This window comes from Stegodyphus dumicola, chromosome X2 (genome assembly GCF_044657685.1).
Source record: "Stegodyphus dumicola isolate Sdum_Otavi_A_Nest chromosome X2, ASM4465768v1".
Lineage (NCBI taxonomy): Eukaryota > Metazoa > Arthropoda > Arachnida > Araneae > Eresidae > Stegodyphus > Stegodyphus dumicola.
The window spans coordinates 174131028-174153031 of NC_140781.1; the positions used below are offsets into that span (position 1 = coordinate 174131028).

A 22004-nucleotide genomic window follows, 5' to 3' on the forward strand; every position below is an offset into this window, starting at 1 on the left:
TATACATGTCAGCGAATCGCCAAAAATATTCCTCCAAAATGTTAATTCACACTCAAAATGGCAATCATAAAAACGAACAGAAATTTCAGATGATTAAAATTAAGGACCTTCTGCTGATTTTGGCTACAATTAAGGACTTTTAAGGACCAAAAATCGATTCCAAAAAATTTAAGGACCGTACGAACCCTGAGTACTGGATACCAAGATTATTATACCTGCTTCTTCGGGATTTCAATATTAATCAAGGTTGGCATTTTTGATATTGAAAACATGTACAGGAGTTGAATTTAAAAAAAAAAAAGGAAAAACCCTGTTAAAATGCATGTTTGAACTAAAATGTTTATTCTTGCAAATGCTGTTGCTGATTTGTTTGCTCACTAAGTGAAACCTGTACAACATCCTCAATATGTTACAAGTGTCATTCATTATCAAGAGTGTTCTGTGCAGTTGAGTGCATCATGTTGCAGCTAAATGAATTTGAATGAAGGCAAAGTGTTAGGGCTCGTACAGTAGGTGCTTCCATAACCAAGGTAGCTAAAGTATTTCAAGAGGCACAATACATAGGATTTTTAACTCATGCAGGGAAACCTGAAAAACTGCCTTTTCCAAATCAGCATGTACAAAAACGTATGTTGAGTGATCATGACAGACGATCATTAAAGAGGATTGTGATGAAAAATAAGTGGTCTACAGCTGCAAAAGTTATTGCTGAACTGAATATTGCACTCACAAACCTTGTCAGCACCAAAACAATATGAAGGGAGCAAGGTTTTTTGGGGCGAGCTGCAATTCATCAAAAGCCATTCATCAGTGATCAGAATACCTGTAAGAGGAGAAAGTGGTGTTAAAGTCATAAAAATCTGGACTGTAGAGTAATGGAAGACTCATTTAATCTGATGAGTCTTGCTTCACACTGTTTCCAACTTCTGGGCGAGTTTACATTTGGCAAACGCCATCCCAAGCATACGATAGAGACTGTTTGCTGCCAGGAGTGAAACATAGCGGGAGTCAGTCATGGTTTCAGCAGCCATATCACGGTATTCCATGGCACCCATCATTACTGTGTACGGTCACATTACTGCCAAGGATTATGTAACCTTTTTGGTTGACCACATCCATACCTGTTACAAATTTTGTTCTTCAGTGGTGATGCTGTATTCCAAGATGACAGAGCTCTTGTTCATTGAGCTCACATTGTCCAGGACTGGTTCTTGTAAGCATTAGTATAAACTTTCACATCTACCATGGCCACCATAATCACCAGATATCAATATTATTGAGACTTTGTGGGCTATTTTGGAGAGAAACCTGCATGAGTGCTATCCACCGCCATCATTATTAACTGAACTTGCCATCATTTTATGGGAAGAATTGTACAAGATTCCCCAGCAAATCATACAAGACCTCTATTTCCCCATTCCGAGAAAAATGCTAGCTGTTTTGAATGCCAGTGGTTTTTCTACACTGTATTAGTCACAGCGATATATTTTTATTTCGGTGTTTCCATAATTTTATACAACCCCTGTATTTGCATAAATAGCAAAATCTGTTACAAATAAGAAATATCTGATGTTCAAATATCATACTCAACTCATAAAAATGCAATTTATTTTTTCTTGGTTGAAATCATACTTTAAGCATCGGGTGGCCCAGAAGTCACTTTACATTTTGAAAATTAAATAACTTTTTCTTAAATGACTGTATTTAATTAATTCTTTTTTATTACAAAGCTTAGAGTGTGTAAGTTAGTTCTGACTTAGTGACGAAAGATAATGTCTCTTAAATAGCCTCCATTCTCGTCTTCACAAAGTCGAGCTCTCTCTAAGCTATTCTCCATGACACTTCTTAACATCTGAGGTTGTAGGGAAAATGTTTGCCTTAAGTTCTTGAATAGTTCGGGGCTTATTTGCATACACTTTGTCTTTAAGATATCGCCAAAGCCAAAAGTCCGGAGCTGTCAAATCAGGAGAACGTGGAGGCCATTCAAAATCGGATTTAAGAGAGATCCTGAAACATTGCAGTTAACAACTGCATTATGGCTCTAGCAGTATGTGCAGTTGCTCCATCTTGTTGCCACCAATACCCTGCCATGTTTACTAACTGAGGTTGAACAAAATTCGCTAGCATGTCTCGATATTTCTCAGCAGTAAAATTCAATTATTAAAAGTAAAATTCAATTATCTTCACTCGTTGTTCTGTTGTAAACTTATCCATGTCAAAAATTTCCAGGGATTATATTTTTTAATTCTGAAAAGAGAAAAAGAAATATATTAATAGGAAAAAAGTTATTTAATTTTCAAAATGTAAAGTGACTTCTGGGCCACCCTATATTATGAGTTAAATATCTGCACTTGTTTCTTGGTGTTTTTTGTACAATACAAAGACTTGACTGAACAGAAAAGGACTTGAACAATGTTTAGATCTTCAGTTAGTTTTAACTGCATGATCTGAATCAGGCATCAATGGAAGTGCATTGTGCTTTAAATCGATGAGCATCGAAATTTTTTCCGAAATACAGGCAAAATGAGTGCTCTTGATATTTTACACTTTATTAAAAAACTCAAGACTTTTTTCTACACACCTCTTAAATTAAGGCTACACTATGATTGAATATCTTTTCTAATATGTAAATAATTTTGAAATAAATAATATAGTAGTATTATAGTTGGATTGTCTTAATTAATTGTAACTAAATGTTTTAGTAACCTTGGTCAACCATAAAATAATTTTAAAGAAAATTATACATATGCAGATATAGTCTATGTTGATTTTTGCCTGAAAATGTTTAAAGAATATTATACATATGCAGATATATTTTATGTGGATTTTTGCCTGAAAATCCTTATATATAGCATTTGATTTTGAGTATTATGAAAACAGTTATAAGCCTTTAAGTATAACAGGATTTCACTGACTTCTTACTTTGAATTTGCACACTATATTCCTCTTTATATTCCAAGGAACAGCCGAGTGGTAAAGATTGTGAACCATGGTATTTCGGTCCAGGGTTCGAATTCTGATGAACTGGCTGCCTGCATGGGTGTTTTTGTGGTTTTCTTCCCCCATGTGTAATGTGTATACATACCAGTTTACCTTAGAAATTCGTCCATGAAGGCATGCTCCCTCTTAGGCAGATAGTCCTTATGTGCTTTGCCATAATTAAATAAACCAAACCTTAGGATCTAACAAGCTCAGATGACATGAAACAACAGCGCGCTATCTACGATTTTTGACGCCAAACAACATTTTATTCCTACTCCATTTTAAATATACATTACATCGAACAAATATTTGTATACGTTGATCCTACTAAGGGTTAAGCATACATACCAATATACAATATACCTATAGGAAGAGAGGGAGGGCACCAAAGTAATTTCACACAGGGCACCAAATACTTTGCAGCCGGTCCCGAATATATATTAGATAATGCAGAGGGTCTGAATTTAATCAAAGTTTTAAGTCATGTTCCAAATTAATGCCCTAAGGCAGGATTTCTTAAATTGTGAGTTGCGACCCCAAATGGAGTAGCAAAGTGAAATGTCAAGGTGATGAAAATTTAATTCAAACACATGAATTAATATATATATATATTAATGAAACTTTAAACAAATTACATTAATGGATACTAATCAGATTAATCATATGTAATATAAAGCTCAAAAGGAATTTGTTCAGCTATCAAGTGATTCAAAACCTAAGTATCAACAAAAATTCTTGACTGAATTCTGGATCAGAGCTAGAAGTGAATTTCAAAAATATTAAATGTTGCCATTAGGCGTCATATTTTTGTGAAATGACTTTTTCAATTTTAGTGCTTATTAAATCAAAATTTCTTAATTAATATATTAATGTCCTAAGGCAGGATTTCTTAAATTATGGGTTGCGACCCCAAATGGAGTAGCAAAGTGAAATGTATATTTGGTGAAAATTTAATTCAAACACATGAATTAAAAAATATATATATTAATGAAACTTTAAAAAAATTACATTAATGGATATTAATCAGATGTAATATAAAGCCCAAAAGGAATTTGTTCAGCTATCGAGTGATTCAAAACCTGAGTATCAACAAAAATCCTTGACTGAATTCTGGATCAGAGCTAGAAGTGAATTTCAGAAATGATATTAAATCTTGCCATTAGGCGTCATACATTTGTGAAATGATTTCTTCAGTTTTAGTGCTTATCAAATCAAAATTTCTTTCAAAGCTAAAAAAGGCTGAAGATGCTTAACATCCAGCAATGTCAAATATTGCATCAAGATTTAATTTGTTATGCTGTAAAAAACAAGTACTCGTCTCATTAAAATGTTATTTTCTTTAATTTTTGTGTACTTGAAACAAATGCTAAAATGTCTTTTAAACAAGGATGTTGTTTAATAGTAAATTAGTTACTTATGGAAAAACATAATTTAATTCTCTATTTAATATCTGGGGTCTTCAAAACATTTCACTGAGAAAAAGGAATCGAGAGTGGAAAGTGGTAATAATCTTTAAATTTTAACATGAATTGCAAAAACCATGAAAATTGTCATGTATCTTTCATGCCTTGCTTGTATAATTATACCACATTTATACAAGAGGCAAAAAATATAGTTAACCATCAAGCATGAGGGTACTTTTGGCCAGATTAAATGTTTTCAGTGTTATCCAATTTTAGATGAACAGATGAGGCATTTTTGTTCTTGTTATAACACATAAATAAATTTTCTTTTTAATCTTTGATGGACCTAAAAACATGTTTCATATGTGTTAAGTTTAACTGCTTTATATTTTACATTTTCATTAGAAAAACACCAAATTTTCGAAAAATTCAAAACTTTTGCTACTAGCTAAAATTTCTTATTTTTGCTTTATAATCTAATCTGAAATAACTAATAGCTTCACAAAACATATTATATAATCAAGTCCTGTTTCTATTAGATGAAAATTCAATGTCAATATAAAGTTTCTAGGAAAAGGGAAATGCTGTGTTCTGTAAACCTTACTTAAAACGTTGAGCGCCACGTCAGCCATCTGTAGCTGACACTAGACTTTCCATTTAGGCCATGTCAGCCATCTGTGGCTGACACTAGACTTTCTGTTTAGGCCATGTCAGCCATCTGTGGCTGACACTAGACTTTTCGTTTTGGCCGCCATTCTCCAACAATCTCTTTCTCCTCTTTAGAAGATGATAAAAATACATCCACTCTGGGCCATTTTCTAGCAAGAATAATTTCACTGCTGCTATCGCTTTCAAACTCTCAGACTGACATTTTGATGCTCAGGGCTAAAGAAAATTTTTGTCTGCACGGGGCTAAGAACTGCAATGAACTGGTTTGTTGTAAAAAGAATACCGGCCACGAATCCATTTCGATAAAATCTTATTTAGTTGGCCAAACGGTAAAGAAAACAAAACAGACTTGGAGCATAACATGTTGATTGAATGCCTATAAGAATCACGTTCCAGACGTAAACTATATTCTATTGCGATAAGAATCACTGACAATACCAGAGCTTTTAAGCGGTGCGAGTGGCCTGAACAGGATTGCCTATAAAATACGCGTGGCGCTCAACGTGTTAAGGTTTCAGAAATACATAATGTAGTTGTATCTTTCTGAAGGGGCAAGAATATTACATGAAAAGCCATACAGTAGCATCTTGCACCCATCAGAAAATTTCTTTAATTAGCATTCTTTTGGAAGACAGCGACAGCTGCCATAGCTGTAGAGATTTAATTTCTTTAATCTGTTTCATTTTTAATTCAAAGAAGAGAAATTTGGGGATTAATCATAGAGATTTTTTTTTTTTTGGTCAGCAAATAATCCTGAAAGCTGGTTTGTGTATAGCAGGGCTTCTTAAACTTTTCACTCGCAACCCTTTTTTTATTACAGAGATTTTTTCGCGACTCCAGGATCCCATAATACTTATGAAAATTTTGTGAGACCCCTATAAGCACCGCGCAAATCCGAAATACGCGTGAGTGAAACTGTCAATTTTTTCACATGTACTCTAATATAATATTGCAGTTTTAGGTCACTAATTTTAATTTCTAATTTTAAGACATAGAACAATGTGAAAATTTTAAATAAGTAACTGATGAAATGACAGCGTCACGTGCAAAACAAGTAAAATGAACATTTATATTATGGAAAGAATGCGTCGAAAAGTTTTCATTTTTTTCTTTGTCTGTATTGTTTTACCTTTATCTATTTTCAGATATATTGTGTAAAAATATTTGGTAATTGTACAATTATTATAATATGTGAAAGAAATATCAAAACTACTAAAGTTTTTAGTGACCCCTATCGGAGTTGCGACTTACAGTTTAAGATTGGAATATTTAATTATGGCAAAGCACACGAGGGCTATCTGCCTAAAGGGAGGTATGCCTTCGTGGAGAACTTTCTAAGGGAAACTGGCTCGTATACACGTTACACATGGGGAAAACCACGAAAACACCCATGCAGCCAGCCTGTTCGCGGGATTCGAACCGCGGACCGAACTACCAGTGTTCAGCGTCTTTACCACTCGGCCGCTGGTGGGCCTACACTAAGAAGCCCTGGTCTAAAGAATAGGTAAGAGGGTTAGCAAATGTATTCAATACAGAAATACTAAGAGAGTAAAGAAACAATCGGTCAAATGTTTTGCAGTTCAGTTGGAATTAGTTAAACAGCTTTGGAGCAAATTTTCAGCTTGGAGCAAGTTGCAGATAGTTGTTGCTTGGTGTTTAAGGTTTATAAGAAATGTGAAGGGGAGATAGGATTTTGACTCCCTTATTTGAAACAAGTGATGTTTAAGAAGTTAGAATGTGTAATATAACATGTGCTGCAAGGTCTGCTAGAAATACTGATTTTTTTTAATTAGCTTTATTTTATGTAGATGACAGTTAACATAGCAAGAAACACTACAAATTTTGATTTATGAACTGTTTATTTTATTTAAAAGATTAAAAGAAAATGATGAACTGTAAAAAAAAGACATATAAAATAAATTTGAAAATGATTATGAATATGCATAAGATACCAGATGTTGCAATACAATCCAATTACTTTTATCTGATATTACTATATGCCAAGCACTCAATACTCGTAAGCATTGGGAACTTAATAGCAGCAAAACAGTTATTTTCCACAGGTGAATGCACTCGAATTTGTCTCAGGTGAGTATCACGACCATTTTGATGATTAGAGAGAACAGCAATCTGAACTAAATAAGTTCGAATTGGCTGATCTAAAACATCCTTAAGTGGAATCCTGACCCAACCAGAAGGTTCGTTCAATTCCATCACTTCTACTTCTTGAAGATCATGGAAGTGAGTACCAGCTCTGACAGAGATTCTAAAAAACAGCAGTATTGACACAAATTACACATAGCACAATATCCTTTAATTAATATTTATCAGAAAATTTCAGCCTAATTTAATCTGTTAATTATACATATTTACAGAAATATTTTTTCAGAATCAAAAGACAATATTACATTTTAAAATTATGGACATGCAGACTTCAACAAATTATTTCATAAAAGCATGTAATGTAATTACATAATCAGGTAACACACCATTAAATATTTCTAGTGATTATATTAGTACTACTGTAATCAAAAAATTTGATAAACAAAAATACACAGATAAATAAGAACACAAACTTGTTTGGTGTATAGCTTTCATCCAGTTTGTAATCAGCATACAGGCAAACATCTTGTATGGTAGTCTTTTTACGAAACTGTATGTTTACCAAATGAGGCTGAGGTCCATCTGATTGCCAATAAGTTTCCAAACAATTGTCACGCAACTGGTCAACTCCAAACCCTAAGTACAAAAACAGAATAATTATTAGCAGGAAACGACGGAATGCACAACAAAATGCATGACACAAGATAACACTGGCGTACAAAATAATATCTAGAACTTCAAAAATAAACTACAGGCAAATGGAGGGAAGAATACTCTAAATTCAGTTTTTACCAGGAACACATTCACAGTGAATTCTAGTGTTTCCTCTCTGATGGGGTAGAGGAGTAGTTCAGTGGTACAGTCGATACACACTAGTAGTTTGATCAGGCTCAAGTCTTGGCAACTAGGGTGGCTACATGAGCAATTTCATAGTTTACCCCATGTGCAATGTAAGTACAAGCCAGTTTTGATTAGAAAGTCCTTTGTGAAGGAATCCCTGACCTTAGGCAGATAGCACTTTTATGCTTTGCCATAATCAAATAAGCCAAGCCTCTTTTGATGGTAAAGCTGAAAGATTGTACCCCTTTAATATTTCCTATTATTAAGATAGAAATTTATTTATCCTTCAAAATTTAAAATGCAATATTTTTTAATGGCTCACACAGCAAATACAGATAATTGATATGAGAAGAAAAAATATTCAGGAGGACATGCAACACATTTTTGAATAAGAAAGACATGATATTTTCAGATTAGTGAACTACCATGCTGATCTTGAAACACGTAGGATATTTTAATACAGCAAAATAATAGACAATATGGAAAATAATTGCTTTACATGCAGATTATCCTGGATCAGAGTTTTAAAAATGTTTTTCAAGTGGGTACTGGTTTTACGAATTAGAATGTTCTGCAGACCACCTTACTCTTGGCTACTTCAAAAGCAATTTTTTAGCATATGTTACTACCAGTACATTTTAAAAATGGAATTAATTAAAATTCATTTTATATTACATTGGCATTAAGTAATTAAATTAATAAGAAAATTTATTATTAGTCTTTTACTAATTTAAGGGTATTAGAATTTGAATGATCTTTATTAACTAAAAATTAAATAAATGTTGGCACTGACATTAATGAGATGGACAAGTCTGCCGATTTTTGCAAAGCTGTTCTATGTGTTTATGCATGCCAGCAAGCTTACGTCTTAGACTGGCACCATTAAATCAATTTCCATACTACATTTTTATTTGAATTAGTGATAAAAACCCTTTGTCACTCAGATACATTGAAACAAACTATATTATAATTTTTAAAGCACTATTGTCACTATATTCTGTATTCACTGGTAATCAGATCCAGAAATTAATCATACCTTTTGTTTGCAATAGCATTTTAAGTCTGGTGTCATTCAAAAGTTCAGTTAACTGTTTGTTGTTTTGTAAATGACAGCTTGTTGTTTCCAATTTTGCAATGGAAAGGATCACGAACCCATGAAAATTAGTTACATTTCCTATTTGAAAAACAGGTGTCAAATTGTAACCTCAGAGTTTCAGAATGTGAACGTTATTGTTATTGATAATTCTTTTGCAATAAAGGTATCATTTTTGACTAAAAAGGATTCTAAGGTTGATATTGGTGAAATATTACTTTATTTTACATAAATAACCCACAGATCAAGTTTCTCAAACCCCTTTATTGGCACTGAGAACAGTCAAAGAATTACCTTGCAGACAGAAACTTAGAGTTTTGAAAATACATCTGAAAGATATACTAACGTACAAGTGCCATTAACAAAAAATAATGTTAAATTATCCTTAATTTCATTTACAAATATCATGACATCTTGTCTAACTCAAAACAGCCTTATCAATACTTTACCCCATGAAAGCTAGCAAGTTTGGAATCAAGAAGAAGCTGTTTGAGCTCACTACCCATGTCATCACAAAGTAATAAAAATATTCTGTCAGGGTCTGCCTTGACTAATTTAATGCTATATTTTAATACGGTTTTGAATTTTCATGACACCTTTGGCTGTCAAGACTTTCCTGTGAACAAAACAATGAATCCAGTTAACATCAGGTGCCATAGCTCTCTAATCATCTCTACTGATGAGCACACAAGCCCAATCCCAGAAAGAAAAAAAAAAAAGAAAAAATCTATACATTTTTTTTTCCAATCAATTTTATGCTTGCATGTTGGCAAAGTATTAAAAAATAACTCATCTTCATGAATGTAAGCCAGGTGAATGCCTTGTTTGTAGACCATTTTGCTGTACAAGATGTTGTCCGGAGTGCACCACAAGGAGGTAAACCTATGTTGCACTTCAACACAGAATGTTTTTCTGAAGTGGTGATTGTCTCAGACTCGACAGGAGCTCTTCAGGGCATAAACTCTGCTGGTCCATCCCGTAAAAAGATATCGATTGATTGTATCAATTTTTTTTCATGTTTATCAGGTTATAATGGAACAGTTGTCTTGCAGTGTATCCCAGCCACATATAAGCATTCTGTACCGCACCAAGCAAATAGGGAAAAAATCCCTCCTTGTGATTGGATATGGCTCCCAATGACATCATTTCTTCTACGCTTAGGAGTGCCTTGACTTTGCTTGGGCGTGAGGTAAACCTCCATAAAGTTTGTTTAAATTTTGATAGCAGAACCCAAAAGATTATTATGTGCTTTGTATTTTTGTGCTATGAGATTACACTTCTCACAACGCCTTTGTGTGGTGAATTTAATATAAAAAATGCACTGATTTTTTTTCCTAGAGAGAATTTTTTTTATTTCTTCCTGTGCTACCTCCGTAAATGTGCATTAAGTACAGAGATTGTTAATAAATGTACTCTTAATTTAAAACACTTTGTTAAAGATGTTATCATTATTTCATGTTCATTATACAGTCAAAAGTCTTTAATCCGTACGTCCATAATCTGGAATGATCTATAATCCGGACCTCAAAGCTACAAACTTTCTGCACATGCGTAAACACATTAATGCGTTTACGCATGCGCATAATATGTTTACGCATGCACATTTAATGTATAACGGATGGTATAAGCTAAGCTAAAATTATCTAATTATCTATTTCAGTTAATGTTGCAGATTGCATTGTTCCTTAATCTTCTAATTGGATCCGGCTTATTATTTTTTGCAGACTGTTAGAGCAATTTTATAAAAGTAAGATTGTACTTTTGATTATGCCAAAAAGAGTTTCCAATTCTGGAGCTGCCAAAGGATCTACAAAGCGAAAGCATGTTTCGATGTCCATCAAACAAAAAGTGGAATTGCTGCAAAAAATGGATACAGGCATATCCTTTGTTTCTCTAACCATTCCGAAATCTGTTTATCAATTTCACGCTGCTCTGCGGAAGGGAGAGGAATGTCGCCTCGCACAATGAACTGGAAGTTGAGCTGTCAGCACTATCCTCATCTTCAGGGCAGATGTTTTTGTTTTATTTGGCTTATAATTCCTTACTGAATGTTGTATTTCATCTCGATGTACTCCGTCTTTGATATGATTTAAATCAAATTCCTCATCTTTGTAAATATCATGAATACACATCAAACAGTTTTCTGGTTGCAATTTTCTAATTTCGACTATGCGTAATGTATGCTTTATGCATTGGAAGAAATGTTTAATAAAGTAAACAAAAAAGTATTAAGCTTTTTTTTTTTTTTTTTTTTTGTAAATTTTGATACCCTTTAGATCATAATTGCTCTTTATTTCATAAATCATGGTTTCATATTTTTAATTTTATAATTTCTGCATGGCATCTTACCAGATTTAAACTGATGATGTATAATCCGGAATCGCCGAAGTCCCGATGAGTCCGGATTATATCCATTTTCTGCAGACGCAATCTCCAAAAACATGGTTCAAGTCATTTTTTGGAAGTAGTAAAAGCATCTTTGGGAGTTAACATAGTAAATTCACAATATTTATAACCAGTCTGAATAAGTAAAATTTAATTTTGAAGTTACACTATTATAGATTAGGAACAGAGAAATAGATACGTATTTAAAATTTAAAAATATTACTTTATGAATATTACCCATTTTTTAATGTGTAGCATCTTTTGTACCCTTGCATAAAATTTGTGTTTATCAGATAAGGAAGTTTCTTTTCTTATACACATATATCAAATTCAGCGACAATACTGAATGCACTTTTTTCTTTCATCTAAGGGAACAGAATTTTAGAAATGATATGGACGTTAACATAGAAATAATGTAACATTTGCAGAGGAAATATTTTCTCCAATGTGAAAAGAACAGAATGCAACAAAACTGCAATAATAACAATATACTTAATAGCACACAATGCCTTTATATAACTGGACCGAGATCATAGCGCTTTGGTTTTTGCACTAAATTCATGAACTCAGCTATTTATATTATCTAAACGTTTAAGATTGCCTCTGATATTAACAGCATCTTTGAAATATTTTACAATTTTAATATTTCATGAAACAGGAAGCCATCTGCAGAACGCTGCCGTTAAATTTTTTTCGTTTCAAAGAAAATAAACGATAATTTCCAGACTTCCGTTTAACTCATACGTGTCATTCAATGAAAACAAAACCGTATGAATGCCGCCTAAACGTCATTATGCCAAGAGAAAATGATGTCATCGGAAAGTATGTTCAATCACAAGTACGAATTTTTCCCTTATGCGTGTGGCGCAGTACAGAATGCTTATATGGATCCCGGACCACTGCAGAATCGAGGGGAACAAGACTACTGACTTTCTGGCAAAAAAGGGGACATCTGTTTTACAGTCAAATAGCTAGAAACTGGCCTACCAATCTATAAAGACAATAATTAAAAGGACATAATGAGTTCTTCTCTTGGGACATTGTCACTAGAAGTGGTCAAAAGCCCTGTTTCATGTTCAAGATATTCCCGAGTAGCCTCCTGACACATCGGCGGCACTGTTATTGCTATTTTCTGCCATGATTGTGTCCGAAAACACCTTCACAGAATTAACTTGGCTCATACCCTGCTTGTCCCTTGTGTGACTCTGGAGAGTAATTTGACATTTCTTACCTTGCCTTCTGTCCTGCTCTACCTCCTGTATCCTTATGAGAGCAATATTGATTGCCAAACTTAAGTTGACAAATTAATCGATGCTTTTCCATCTTTATGTTCATGTCCTTCTGTTTTAAAGATATATGTTGTCCTGTATACTTGCCAATGGAAATTAAAAAGAAAATCTTCATGAATGTTATTATTTAATTCATACTGGACATAAATAATCAACTGTGTATCATTCGATACGTCTATTGCCTCATCTGTCTGAAGTGAATAAAGCAGAACTGTAACAGAACTATTTGGCTCTAACCCTAACTATTTTATTGAACGCCATCTAATGAGGATGAAAACAAATTACAGTCAGTCGACCACCATTATAAACTCTAACGTTAATTCTAATTGTTGGGTGTTCCGTTTAGATATATACAGTCAAAAGTCTTTAATACGGAACCGTCGAAACTTCGGTGATTCCGGATTATCATTTTTTCCGGATTATAGATCATCAATATAAATCTGGTAAGATGGGATGCAGAAATTATAAAATTAAAAATATGAAACCGTAATTTATGAAATAAAGAGCAATTATGATCTAAAGAGTATCAAAATTTACAAAAAAAAAAAAAAAAAAAAAAAAAGAGCTTAATATTTATTTGTTTACTTTATTAATAACATTTCTTTCAACGCACATGCGTAAAGCATACATTACGCATAGTCGAAATTAGAAAATTGCAACCAGAAAACTATTTGATGTGTATTCATGATATTTACAATGACGAGGAGTTTGATTTAAATCATATCAAAGACAGAGTACATCGAGATAAAATATTACATTTAGTAAGGAATTATAAGCTGAATAAAATAAAAACATCTGCCCTGAAGATGAGGATAGTGCTGACAGATCAACTTCCAGTTAATTGGGCGCCGCAACGTTTCCCCACTCCACTCCCACAGAGCAGCGTGAAATTGATAAAAAGATTTCAAAATAGTTAGACAAACAAAAGATATACCTTTATCCATTTTTTGCAGCAATTCCACTTTTTGTTTGATGGACATCGAAACATGCTTTCGCTTTGTAAATCCTTTGGCAGCTCCAGAATCAGAAATTCTTTTTGACATAACCAAAAGTTCAAGCTTACTTTTATAAAATTTTTCTAACAGTCTGCAAAAAATAATAAGCCGGATCCAATTAGAAGATTAAGGAACAACACAATCTGCAACATTAACTGAAATAGATAATTAGATACCTTTAGCTTAGCTTATACTGTCCGTTATACATTAAATGCGCATGTGTAAAGGTATTATGCACATGAGTAAATGCACATGCGCACGCATACGCAGAAAGTCTGTAACTTTGAGGTCCTGATTATAGATCATACCGAATTATGGACGTACGGATTAAAGACTTTTGACTGTATTTCATTTTGGTGTTCTATTCTGATGCATATTTTCTTCGTATCTGTTAAATAAATATTTTTAGAGCTAGTCGGTGTTTGTTTTTATAGAAGAATGGTTACAAAATGGCACCCAACGATATGTTGAGAATTTTGGTTTGGCTTTAAAAAAGACCTAACTTTTGAATTTAAGTTTTGGTTACTGGAGATTTGCTCAATCTCTTTTCAGGTGTAACTTGCCAGTCACAATAATTTTCGAAGCCAAAAGTTAATGTAAAATGGTGTGCTGCTAGCACATAGAATGCAAAGTGAACAACTTTTAAAGGAATAAAAAGATAAGTTTCTTTTAAATTATTGTTTAATCTGAGTTTAAAATTCTTTTTAAACATTATTTGTTATAAACCTCTTCTAAAAACAAATGTAAATTCTTTACTGAATTAAGGTTTATAGAATCACTGTTATTGTTCATTAGAATTTATTAGTTTCGATTCTCATACCTTTAAACTTTCACTAATTTGTTAGTTTAAAATGTATTCGCGTGCATATTAAATTATGGCTTCCACTAGCAAACTGAATGCATATTTTAATGATAACATTTTGAATAAATTCACTGATACTCTTGATTAGAATTTATTATTTTCAATTCTCAGTAAAGGTTAGAGAGGATTTACATCCTCAAATTCTAGACTAGATGATTCATGACGTGCTGATGTCAAATCATTTTGTTTACATTTTATTCACTTTCTTTGAATTCTCTTTAACATTGAATAAATTCTGCAGTTTAAGAAAAATAAATATAGTACAGTACAAAGTCTTTAATCCGGACTCGTCGAGACTTCGTTGATTCCAGATTAGAGGTTTTTCTGGATTATAGATCAATTTAAATCTGGTAAGATGGCATGCAGAAATTATAAAATTAAAAATATGAAACCGTAATTTATGAAATAAAAAGCAATTATGATCTAAAGAGTATCAAAATTTACAAAAAAAAAAAAAAGAGCTTAATATTTATTTGTTTACTTTATTAATAACATTTCTTTCAACGCACATGCGTAAAGCATACATTACGCATAGTCGAAATTAGAAAATTGCAACCAGAAAACTATTTGATGTGTATTCATGATATTTACAATGATAAGGAATTTGATTTAAATCATATCAAAGAGGGAGTACATCGAGATGAAATACTACATTTAGTAAGGAATTATAAGCCGAATAAAATAAAAACATCTGCTCTGAAGATGAGGATAGTGCTGACAGATCAACTTACAGTTAATTGGGTGCCGCGACATCCCCCCCCCTGCAGAGCAGTGTGAAATTGATAAAAAGATTTCGAAATGGTTAGACAAACAAAGGATATGCCTTTATCCATTTTTTGCAGCAATTCCACTTTTGTTTGATGGACATCGAAACATGCTTTCGCTTTGTAAATCCTTTGGCAGCTCCATAATCGGAAACTCTTTTTGACATAATCGAAAGTTCAAGCTTACTTTTTATAAAATTGCTCTAACAGTCTGCAAAAAATAATAAGCCGGATCCAATTAGAAGATTAATGAACAACGCAATCTGCAACATTAACTGAAATAGATAATAAGATAATTTTAGCCTAGCTTATACCGTCCGTTATACATTAAAAGCGCATACGTAAACGCTACGCATGCGCAGAAAGTTTGTAGCTTTGAGTTCCCGATTATAGATCATTTCGGATTATGGACGTCCTGATTAAAGACTTTGTACTGTATTGAACTTGTTGGTTTATCTTTTTGAAGAACATTTTGAGAGAATGTTTATTGTGTACATTAATAAAATCATTGTTTTATTTGTTTTAATGAATGTTTTGAAACATACTTCTCCAAATGAAAGAAAATGATTATGAATAAAATAGAATAATTATTTAACTGAAGTGAAAGAGTTACTGTTGTGAGTACTGCTTAATGTTTTGTTAAGAATAAACTTAGGAAAATTAAATTTAAATAAAAGTGTATATAAGACATTTGTTTATGTTTTGATAAGTAGTAAACAAATACTTGAGCAAAATGTTATATGTGATTACTTATCTTCTGGATACTATTTAAATTTATAATGGTATTTTATGATATTTATAAATTTAAGGTACTGTAGTTTTAAACAATAACTCTGAGAGTAAGATTATTTATATTTATAAATGTTGTTTAGCATGGTATAAGGATTTCATTTAAAGGTGTAATAAAGAACTATAGCAATTTAATTTCATCTTTTCCCTCCACCCTGTCCCCTAATTTAAATACTCTAGCTACAGAATTGTGTTTGGATTGGATAGGATTATTTAATTATGGCAAAGCACACAAGGGCTATCTGCCTAAAGGGAGGGATGCCTCCTTTGAGGACTTTCTAATGGGGAAAACCACGAAAACGCTCATGCAGTCAGCCCGTTCGCAGTTACTCAAACCTCGGAGCGAACCCCTGTAAGGCAGAACTCTTCTTTCAAAGTAACTCCATTTAAAAAACAAAGTAGAAAATCAAACAAGTGATGTACAGACAACTAGTAAAACCTTTTCAAATTGTGGTAAGCAGCAAAGACGGGAAAAACCGACCATCTTTAACATGATATAGGTGCAGAAAGACTGGTTTTATCAGTCTAATTTCCGGACCTTAAACCAATGGAAAAAATTGTTTGTGATTTTTGTTTGAAACCTCGTCTTTCAAAAATTGTTATTTAACCATTTTATAAAAATATAAAGCTTTATATGACCAATTTAAATGCAAACGATGCTTATTAAAAGGCCACAAAAAAAAAAAAAAAAAAAAAAAAAAAAAAAGCATTTTGTAGAGCCAAGTGGATTAAATGTAATATCTACAATTAATCCTTACATTCGGAAAGTCTTTGCCAGTCGCCAAATAAAACTAAAAGTGATCTCAATACGACAGAAGTAAAATAGACAAGCATTAGTTCACTTTTTCCCAAAAACCCTTAACAAAGATTTAATTTACTACCAAACACTGAATGCACAAATTGTAAATAACAATTCTATATTTAGCATCAGAATATTGTGTGATTCAGCACCCGAAAGAAGCTCTGTTTGCCTGAGAATTTCAGAAAAGGCTAATTTAAAAACTGTGGACAAAGAAAAATTAAAAATATTTACTTTTGCATTCACTAATCCTATACTGCTTATTTAATTATAGTGCATCATTTGTGTTTTTAGTACTATACCTTATTTCTTTATAAGTGTTCTACTATTTAGCATTAAGCTATGTTAATTAATGTTAATATTGCTGTGTAAATTTTGTGTACTCTTTGACACGAGTACAGGTAATGAGTATGTGGAAATTGTTTATAAAAGAGGGAGCTGCATTGCCCGTTGGTTTCTTGCACGAGTGCGAGAGTTATTTCAGTTCTAGTGATTATGTTCTTGTATGTTTACTCACTGAGGAAAATGATGCAAAAAGAGGTTATGAGAGACGTACTTTTAAAAAATAAAAACTAAGTAATAATGTTTGAGTTAACTTGGAAATACAGTCAAAAGTCGTTAATTCGGACACCCATAATCCGGACCTCAAAGTTACAAACTTTCTGCGCATGTGTCGCAATGGCTGCGAATATGCGTGTCCATGTGCGCAAAATACGTTTACAAATGCGCATTTAATGTATAACGGATGGTATAAGCTAAGCTGAAAATATCTAATTCAGTTAATGTTGCAGATTGCGTTGTTCCTTAATCTTTGAATTGGATTCGGCTTATTATTTTTTGCAGACTGTTAGAGCAATTTTATAAAAGTAAGCTTGAACTTTCGATTATGTCAAATAGAATTTCTGATATATATTTACTAATATGTAAAGGATCTACAAAGTGAAAGTATGTTTCGAAGTCCATTAAACAAAAAGTGGAATTGCTGCAAAAAATGGACAAAGGCATATCCTTTGTTTATCTTAAACACCTCGGCATGCAATGAATCAGAAGTTGATCTGTCAGCACTGTCCTTATCTTCAGGGCAGATGTTTTTATTTTATTTGGCTTATAATTCCTTACTAAATGTAGTATTTTATCTCGATGCACTTTGTCTTTGATATGATTTAAATTAAATTCCTCCTCATTATAATTCGCTTCCGATAGCGAAGAGAGTGACAGAGGTTATTGAAAACGAAAAAATTTCGATTGACAAATTAGTCGGTATTCTCGACACAGCAATTATAGTACTTGAACAGCAGAACTTTGTAACTGAACAAGAAATTATGTCTGTTTATAGAATTAAAGAGAATGTATTATCACATAAAAAACGAAGCAACTTAAACAACTTACATTGAAAGAAATGTTTAATAAAGTAAACAAATAAATATTAAGCTTTTTTTTTTTTGTAAATTTTGATACCCTTTAGATCATAATTGTTCTTTATTTCATAAATTACGGTTTCATACTTTAAAATTTTATAATTTCTGCATGCCATCTTACCAGATTTAAACTGATGATCTATAATCCGGAATCGTCAAAGTCCCGAAGAGTCCGGATTAACGACTTTTGACTGCATATTATTAAATGTATCTCAGTCTTGCCATTGAAGTGCGATATAATTTAATTTTCTGCATCTCAGATGAATTTGTGTTGGAATTACCTGAACCACCGAAGGATTCAAAACCAGGCTAGATGCAGATTAAGTTTTGTATCACCATCATTTGATTTGAACTTCCGGTGCAAGATGCCGTTTTGAATGTGGAGCGAATTCCAGAGAACCCCATACTGTTTTGTCTTAGGACTGCAGATTGAAATGTCCTGCCTGGTCTAATGGTCTTTCCTGACTTCTTCGCCACTCCATGGTTCTGGATCAGGTGGTGTTGAATATGTAACTTGACATACAAGAGGATTAAGCAGCTTGTATTTTGCTTCTAGCCTGGAACAATATCAGCAGCTTTCTAGATAGGTCATCGGCATTTCCATGTGATGATCCTTCCAATGACAGATGGTTATGTCATATTCCTGGAGTTTCTGTTTCCATCTGGCTGCTTCAGGATTCTTCAAATGTAAAAGGCCAAGCCAACACTGCCATAGATATCATGATGGAAAATGTTTCATGGTTTTAACTATGATGAGCAACTCTTTTCTGGTGACACAGTAATTCCTCCTCGCTTTAGACACACACTTGCTCCAGTATGCACGACATATTTCTGACTGTTTATTTTGAGACAAAACAGCACCGACACTCTCATTGCTCGCTTCCGTACTCCATACTCAACAACGAACTAAACAATTACTCAGAAACTGATGCTTTTCCCGGCCACCAAGAAATCTCTAGTACCTTCCCCTTCTTGAAATTACTGGAAGCCACATGAGGGCCAGATATGCTTATATAAGATCAATTAGAGTTATTCAGTTACAATACCCAATACAGTTACACAGGGACTAGACTAATATATCGCCAAGTTTGTCGAAAAAATTACGGTTAGAAAATATTTATGTCTGACCCTAGGATTATTGCCAAGTTGTTGTTTCATTTATGGTAACCTGAGTAGATGAATGTTATGGAAACCCTATTATGACATAATTGGTTACGAGATTGCAGCGAATTTGAATGATGGGAAAAGATTTGTGAGTGTGTGTGTTGGATGTTGGTTAGGAAGTACATTGGTTATTTTGTGGTTTACACGGTAAAATTGCTGAATGTGGTAAGATTAATTTGAATGTCTGTACAATTTGGAATGAAAGGGAAAAAAAGCATTTACTGTAATGAAATGCAATTTAATGCATTAATTTATGAGTGTATAAATGAAGGTTTAATTAGTAACCATTATAGCTGTCCTGTTTGTACAAATGAAATTCGCATGGTCAAACGCCGAAGGATACCAGCACTACGGAAGATATTTTTTACTCTTATTTTGTGAATTTATGTGGCGATGCCAGGATACAGATTCTAGTTCAGATAATTTTAGGAATTTTTGGGATGCTGTTAAGGAATTTTGTGTGGCACAGACTGAACACAAAGGAATTTCTAAATGTGGTACGTTTTCATGTTATTTTATTGTTTGGTTTAAAATGTAGTTTATTGAGATTATGTATTTTTTGTTTGCCTCTACTGTAGAATTGGGTGCACCTTTATCTTTTTAAGTGAAAATATATCGATGTGTACATGGACAAAGTTAAGGGAGTGCAATTCCCTGATGTTTTCTTAAGTGAAAATAGGTCGATGTGTACATGGATAAAGTCAAGGGAGTGCGCAACGCCATTTTTGTGCAATTCTGGGATTTTTTTTAAAGTGAAAATAGGTTGATGTGTACATGGATAACGAGTTTGCACAATTCTTCGTCTTGTTATTTTGGCTTTATGTAGGGGTGATTTTTGACGGAAAAATTGCTGCTACACAAGCCAAAATAACAAGTCAAACAATTGCACAAACTCGATATCCATGTACCGCCAAAAATCACGAAGGGGTACCCTAAAATATACTTTCACCAATATTTTACATTTATAATAGTTGGACATGTTTGAAAGATAAGTGACATTTTATTTAAGTTTTACTAACAGTTAGCTTTATGTTGACAAATTTAAGTTACATTTTGTCACACATTTGCTCAATCTAGAGGTTTAGTAAATAGAAGGTAGATCTTATGTCAAGTGGCATAAGTTAAAATGAGAAGCAAAAATTATAAACAGCAAGATTCATAATAAAAGACTGGCTGTTGTCACCCCTGCTGCCTGCCTAGAGAGAGACCTGGGTAAAATCCTAGTATATGGTGCAGCCTTGGTGCAATTTTGAAAATTATTGCCAACACCAAAAATGACCCAAAGAACGTCTATGTATATACTATCACTATATACATAGTATATACTATGTATAACTACATATATTTTTTGAATGACTCGTTACTATTTCATCGTATATGTCCCGTTTTTACTGCCCATCATAAAGTCGTCGAAAGTAGAAAAATCCCATGTGCACTGGATACTAGGATTAAACCGAATAATGTACACACTTTCATAGCCTGCCTCTTTCTCTTCAGTAATTTTAACGGTTGAAAATCGAGGCGATAGAATGACGTAACATGTACCGGTTAGTGTACTGAGAGTTGAAATGGGCATTGTAGCTCATAGAGACTAATTTGAACTGTATTTGCAGTACAAGTCTTAAAGCTTTCTCTTTTCGATGATAACGAAATATTTCCATAATTATACTGTTTCGTTTACATCAATTTTTATCTTAAGGATACATATTATACACAAATAACACGTGTTTCAGGAAAAGCTTTCTGCAACTGAAAACTTCACCTATGTGTCTTGTGACTTAGCTTACTTGTCTGACAGTAACATCAGAACAAGTATACGAAATTTATTATGGCAAGGAGAGCAAGATTGTGCTTATCCTTGGCAAAAGCACAATACAGGTGACAGTACTTTGCTCATTTCCACCCCCAATTTTGAAGAAGAGCACGCTGGGGGGACGGTTTACAGGTTTTCCACACCTCTCTCTTTTTTTCTCAGGTTGTGATTTAATTATAAATCTTGGAAACATTCATTCTGATTTAAAAGAAAATAAAGAATTCAATTATGTTCACTCTTTATTTCATTACCAATAACTTTGAAATGTAAAAATAGTAGAGCATTGCAAATATAAATAAGTTTACTATTATAAGATAACAGCGACCGTAATGCAATGCTATGACACTAATTGCGTGAGACAGAGTTCAGCTAACTTTCAAAACTTGCCAACGGTGCCTACATCAGGCCTTTCAGGTTTGTTTTGATCAACAGATTCCTTTCACATACAAGAAGTTTTCAAATAATCGAGAAATTTCACCTGGTTTACAAGATGACAACGACCACACTGCCATTGGCCCAACCTCGCGAACCTTTCCTTCTTTTTCAGCTTTTAATGGGTCGATGTCTTCTACTACACGATTCGTCGCCATACTTAACGGAAGGTCCGTAAACGGGTTAGCTCGTTTGGGTAAACAA

The 22004-nt window shown here is 33.2% G+C and overlaps 1 protein-coding gene across 1 annotated transcript; it reads right to left on the bottom strand.

Moving 5' to 3' along the window:
* Positions 1 to 6894: 6894 nt before the first annotated feature.
* Positions 6895 to 22004, bottom strand: APC10 (anaphase-promoting complex subunit 10). The gene is made up of 3 exons (XM_035371554.2): positions 21847 to 22004; positions 7631 to 7793; positions 6895 to 7320 (listed from the first exon to the last, which is right to left on the bottom strand). The coding sequence occupies exons 1-3, from the start codon at positions 21956 to 21958 to the stop codon at positions 7035 to 7037; spliced, it is 561 nt and encodes a 186-aa protein (XP_035227445.1). The 5' UTR covers positions 21959 to 22004; the 3' UTR covers positions 6895 to 7034.